The following is a 6,367-nucleotide window of genomic DNA, read 5'->3' as shown; positions in this document are numbered from 1 at the left end:
GCCGCTGCCGCACCTGCCACCATGTCGCCGCCGCCGGGTCATGTCTGACTCTCTCTGGATCGCGCTTTCCAATTTTTCGATGCCCTCCTTCCCTGGCGGCAGTATGTTCCGCCGGACCAAGAGGTAGACCCCCGATCCCTCAGACCCTGACCCGGCCCTTCCCCCAAAGCCGCCCTCCTGCTGCTGCTGCAGGGCGGGGCCCGGGATGCTGCACCAGGTCCAGCTGCGCCAGAGGTGCCCGCGCTGAGCCTTCCTGCCGGGGTTGGGGCTAAATGGGGGGCAGTGTGGGCCGAGACTCGGGGGGACTGCACGCTAGAAAGGATCGCCGCGGGGGGAGGGGGCTGCGCCTGGTGGGGGATTGCGGCGCCTTTGTCTGCTGGTGCTGCGGGTTCCCGCAGCCGGAGGGCGAAAGTAGGGGAAGAAGGGGAGGGTGGGGGGCTTAGCACCCTCAGAACAATAGCCCCAGCCTGGCCTCCCCTCACCGCCATGCCGCGTGCTCTGGCCGCGCAAATATGCTCAGTCACTGCTCTGGGCGGGGGGTGAAGGGAGTGGAGGGGCTGAAGGGTCCCTCTTTGGAAGCTGGGATCCTGAGGTGCAGAATGAAAGGGGGGGCTTTTATTATAGCCCAGCCGCCCCTCCCAAAGAACACAGCCTCATATGAAAAATAGTGACACACAGAGTCACGCAGGACATGATGTCACACACACATACACACACAACAGCCCTAGTGTCCCAGATACACCCGGGAGTCGCCGCGAGTTCCCAGCCATACAGTGGCCATAGGTCAGAGGCACGCACAGACACGCAGGGACACTTCCAGAATCACACAGACAAGTAAGTCTGCAGGCACAGTGCAGCGTACACCCAGGAAGATGTCACTTGTGTGGTGATACACACACACACGACTGTGCCATCTGAGATGCACAGAGACACATATGTGGCAATGACATCTGTGCAATGTCACAGTATACAATATCACCTAAGCATGTCACATGCTGTGTCACACAGATGACAGAATGACCCAGAGAGTCAGAGACACACACAGTACCACAGGTTTTCACACATTTTCATCTGTGTCACACACGGTGGCATGCTCAGATGTGCCCAGTGTCACAGGGTGTTAAACTCACACACATAGAGAGGTGTAGATCATCTATATGCTGTATCACACATATACAGATGCCATACGTGGACACACATGGTGAATATCACACTCGGACACAAGGACAGTGTCTCATACAGACCCCAACTGCTACACAAAAGTATAGACACAGCAGAAATCATGCATGAGGTACACTTTACAGCCCACAGTGGCACATCTAGTCATGGACAAGTGGCTAGACAGACTGTGTCAGACAGACACACAAAGCCACAGGTCACGTCACACAAGATAAACTCAAGGACTGTCACACATGATGTCACACTCGAGTGGTCCCAGTGCTGAACTCACACACCTGGTGCCACGCCTGGATCCACACAGCAAATGTCATGCAAAGACCCAAAGACACATAGACACGAGAATCTCCATTGGTATCACGTGGACATGACTATCACCCCATACATGGTCACACGTGATCCATCCACACCAGGAGGCTTGCACCAACACATCACATACGCATCCTCTCCCATACACAGTCCTCCTCTGAGCAGTCCTTTGGGGGCACATTTGAACACCCACTCGGTTGGGAGACAGGTAGGAGGGATCTGAGATGGGAAGGTGATGGGTCGAACCCTCAAACTCACTGGGCTACGGCCGGGTCCGGCTCCCTGCCTCGCCTTCCCCGCAGCTGCCGCACCAGTAACCGGAAAAGCCTCATCCTGACCAGCACTTCGCCCACGCTGCCGCGACCCCACTCCCCCCTGCCAGGACACCTGGGTAAGACAGGTGATGGGTTTGCGGGCCAGACTAGTGGAGGCGGGGCCATAGGAAAGGAGTGTGTCCATGCCACAGGAGGGGTGGTCCAGAGTTTGGACACAGAGGACCTGGATTGGACAAGGGGCGGGGCCATCCTTGTGTGGGCTCGGCGGTTCCGCAAAGGGACGGGCATTTGTGTGCGGAGGCCCAGGAGGAGCTTGTTTGGAAAGGGGATGGGGCAGAAAGGAGGAGCCATCCTTAAGGGGCGGGGCTCCCCAGAAAAAGGCGGGATCGACCCGAGGAGGGGCTGGGCTGACTTGGTAGCCAAAACATGTTTTGGGGAGGGGCCACAGCTAAGGTAAATGGCCCATTCATACACGGGTGAGATTAGACTAAGGAGGAGACAAGATGCTGTTTGGAACCCGCTTTGAGGATCAGGAGGTCTGATGGGATTGCCTCCCACGCCTGGCCTGAAGATCCCCCTCTTTCTGCCACAGGTAGCAGCCCCCTGGACAGCCCCCGCAACTTCTCCCCCAACACCCCAGCCCATTTCTCCTTTGCCTCTTCCCGAAGGTGAGTCCCTCTCCCCAGGGCCCCCAAACCCTGGCCATACCCTCCCCAGCCACCGTCTGGGCCACCATCTGTTCCCCTCATCACTGCATCTGAGTCAGAGCCTGAGGGACCGGCAGAGTGCCCCCAAAGTCCTGGCGGGAACAGGCGCCCAGCATTAGGGGCGGGACCACAAGAAGGCGAGGCCAGTCGCCTGTTCAGAATGGGGAAGGGGCGGGGCTTCCATTGCCGCGGAGCGAAAGCGCTTGCTCTTTGGTCCCGGGGTCTTCGTCTCCCAAGCCTGGCTCTCCAGGCCAGGCGTTCCCATAGTAACAGGACAGGGTAGCAGGGATGAAGTGCGCAAGCTCAGACTGCTTGCTACCCATCGAAAGACTAGGTCCATGATGTGGGGGAGGGCGCCTAGGGCTATTTCCCCAGAAGACAAGAGGAGGAATCTCAGATTTCCCTCCGGAGGTTCTGTGGGTTTCTGGAGTGTCCCTGAGATGAATTTTCTGAGGAGCTTTGGCAAAATCGGGGGAGGAAGAGAGAATCTTTGATTTTGAGGGGGAAACGTCTAGGATTCACCAGGGTGTTTTGCGGATCTCTTTTTCATCGAAATTTATTCATTCTAAAAACGTCTGAACAGCTACTGTGTTCTGAGAACTGGGGTATGGGGTGAACCGCATCCCTTCTGTAACCTTGGAGTTGAGTTTGGGCAAGCAACACAGATCACTGCAAAGGCTGGTGACAGTTTTGGTGGGGGGGAGTCACAGGAGACTGTGGGGACAGAGGATGGCTCCTCTGGGAGGGTGGGGGTTTCCCCTCGACCATGGAATTCAGCTGAGGGCAATGGGGAGTCAGAAAATATTGGACTGGATGTGGTCACCTACATGGAGGGTGAGCTGAGCCAGGACACTGCCTGAGGAGAGGAGTCCAGTGCATGGGAATGTGTGTCCCTGTGAAAGTGCAATCTGTGTGCTGATGTGGATGTGTGTGTGTGTGTGAGGTCATGAATACGTGAGGCAGCCCACGCCTGCACATGGATCCATGGGTGTGAGAGTGAACGTGTGTGACTGTGTGCTGGTAGGGTTGTAAATGTGTGTGTGAATAGCTGAGGAAACATGTACCTCCATGCGTGACTGCATGTGAATGTGTAATTTGTGTGGGAGTGTGAATGGGTGTGTAGCCCTGTGAGAATTTGAATGTGTGACTGAGTGCGAGAGGGTGTCTTCAGTGTGTGTCATGTTAATGTGACAGACTAGAGTGTGTGGGGGAGTGTGTCTGTATATGTCAGAGTGTGAGTACCAGGTCTCTCTGTTTGTGTCTTTGTAAGTGTAGGTCTCATTTTGCATGTGTGATTGTGTGTTAGCCTGGAAACGTGATATTTGGGTCCACAAATGGGACAGTGAGGGGCTGCCCTGGTGGTTCAGATGGTAAAAAATCTGCCTGCGATGCAGGAGACCCAGATTCAATCCCTGGGTCAGGAATATCCCCTGGAGAAGAGAATGGCAACCCACTCCAGTGTTCTTGCTCAGAGAACCCCATGGACAGAGGAGCCTGGCGGGCTACAGCCCATGGGGCTGCAAACAGTTGGACACGACTGAAGCGACTTAGAGCACACACACACACACATACACAAGCTAATGAATGCCTGTGAGTATCTATGCTGAAGAGTCACGTGGTGTGAATGTGTGTGACTTTCAGTGTGTGAACTCAACCATACTAGTAACAGGATTGGATATGGCCAGAAGAGTGATTGTGTCTATCGGATCCCATGTCAGTGTGTACGTGCTTATGAGGAAGGGAAGTTTCTTCTCTGAAAAGACTCAAATGATCTTCCTCTGAGAATTTTCTCAGAGGGAATCCTCTAGGGGTCATCTTTTGGGGTCCCTCTGGGATGACTTCCTTGAGTGGACTTTTTACTCTGGGGGCTTGTTTGGCTTGAGGATGAGGGTCATGGGAAGGAGCAGAGGAGACTGATCTTTGCTCTGGGTCCCGGGTGCCTGGCTGGTAGATTTCTTCTTCACCTCCTTAACCCTGAGGGCCTTCAGGGATCTCAGAGCATAAATGTATCCTCCCACCCCCCAACCCTGGCCATGGTCAGAGGCTTCTCTCACACCTTGAGGAGTGCGGGGACTGATGGGGCCTGGCAGCCTCTGAGAAAGTTGGCTGGTTTCCAGGGCGGATGGACGCCGTTGGTCTCTGGCTTCACTCCCTTCATCTGGCTATGGCACCAACACACCCAGCTCCACTGTCTCGGTGAGTGTGGCAGGCGGGGCCAGTGGGTGGGAGCCGCAGGGGGCCTACTAGACTGGCTTTAGTAAGAGCTTTGGGTTTCTCTAGTTCTCCAAAGGTGTCACCTGTCCATCTCTTCATGTTCCAAGTCTCTTCCAAGGTCCTGTTCTCCACCTTCAATATATCTTTTTGGGGATCCTACTCACTGTGGACTCAGTTTACAGATAAATGACATTAAGGCTCACGTGTTAAGCCACTTGCCCAAGTGTTTGCAGCTGGCTAGGGCCAGGCCACATCCTTCACCTGGAACCATTTGCTCACCCACCGCAATACGCAAAGTCTGTCTCTCCGTCTGCCTCCTTTCAGACCTCTCTGGTTCGTTTGTCCATACATTGGTATGATGCTCAGTAGACATTTATCACATGACTTTCATGTGGCAGGTGGGGCTCTACAAGCTGGACCAGGGCCCAAGGATTCACAGAGCCCTCATGGGAGGAGTCAGATATGTAAGAAGGCATTTACAACTTGGGGTGCCGGAGTGGTCAGAGCTGTGATGAGGGTAGCATAAGGCAAGGTGATGACAGCAGAGGGGAGGCACCTGACTAAGCTGGAGGGAGGGTCAAGGAAGCTTTCCTGGAAGAGGTGGCATTGAAGCCAAGACAAAGGATCAGCAGGGGGTTGGCAGATGGAAGAAGGGAGGGAAGAGTGTTCCAGGAAGAGGGAACAGCATGTGCAAACTCTTAGCGGCAACAGAGAACTTCACACATTGGGAAAGTTGAAAATAGCCTGTGTGGCTGGAGCTTTGGGTTGGAAGTGGCAGAATGGAGGTGATGCAGGCAGCAACACTCACGCTGTGGCTTCTTGGCCAGGGTGGCAAGGTGGATTTTATTCTAAATGTGGTGGGAAGCCAGAGAAAGGTTTTTTTGTTTTAGATGAAGATTTTAGTCTGAACTATTAATATTTGAAATTATGATTCTGAGTGTCAAATATTGGGCTTCCCCGGTGGCTTGGCAATAAAGAATCTGCCTGCAATGTTGGAGATGCAGGCTCCATCTCTGGGACAGGAAGATCCCCTGGAGGAGGGCACAGCAACCCACTCCAGTGTTCTTGCCTGAGAATCCCAAGGACAGAGGAGCCAGGTGGGCTACAGTCCATAGGGTCCCAAAGAGTCAGACATGACTGAAGTGACCTAGCACACAGGCACACATGTCATAGATTATGTACACTGAGGAGATTATTTTAATAGGTAATGACGGGGTGGGGAGTTTTAAGCAGGAAAGTGAGTGATGTCATGTGGAAAAAGATTATTCTGCCAGCAGAATCAGGTGGCTGTCCTTGTGTTTCTCCACTGATGTCTGGGTCTGTCATTGCACCAACTGCATACCATGCCCGGACCAGGGACTAAGCAGAACCAAGTTCCTGCTCTGGAGGAGCAGAAAGTAATAATAAATAAGTCATAAGATGTACAGTAATAAGCCAGGAGACAAGAAGTCAGCAAGAAGTGAGTTGGGGAAACGAAAGAGAATGATGGGTGTGGTCAGAGGAGGATGCCTAAAATGTGGCTTTAAAGCAAAGACTTGGAGGAGTGATCCATAGTAGATGTGGGAGAAACAGAGGAAACAGTCAGTGAAAAGGCCTGGAAGCAGGACTGTGCCTGGCTTGTTCAAAGACCATCAAGGAGGCCTGTGCAGTTGGAGCAGAGCAGGTTGGGTGTGGGGGCGGGGGGGT

The 6,367-nt window shown here is 53.8% G+C and overlaps 1 protein-coding gene across 1 annotated transcript in view; it reads left to right on the top strand.

Annotated features, from left to right (window-relative positions):
• Positions 1 to 40: 40 nt before the first annotated feature.
• The window catches only part of MAST1 (microtubule associated serine/threonine kinase 1), a 25,033-nt gene continuing 18,706 nt past the window's right edge, over positions 41 to 6,367 (top strand). Inside the window, exons 1-4 of the mRNA XM_010855530.1 lie at positions 41 to 123; positions 1,788 to 1,876; positions 2,353 to 2,428; positions 4,585 to 4,663. Coding sequence (XP_010853832.1) covers positions 41 to 123; positions 1,788 to 1,876; positions 2,353 to 2,428; positions 4,585 to 4,663 — 327 coding nt within the window. The remainder of the gene's footprint in view (positions 124 to 1,787; positions 1,877 to 2,352; positions 2,429 to 4,584; positions 4,664 to 6,367) is intronic.

The sequence above is a fragment of the Bison bison genome, unplaced genomic scaffold (assembly GCF_000754665.1).
Source record: "Bison bison bison isolate TAMUID 2011002044 unplaced genomic scaffold, Bison_UMD1.0 scf7180017864365, whole genome shotgun sequence".
In the NCBI taxonomy this organism is placed as follows: Eukaryota; Metazoa; Chordata; class Mammalia; order Artiodactyla; family Bovidae; genus Bison; species Bison bison.
This window is presented reverse-complemented; position numbering and strand designations above follow the sequence as displayed.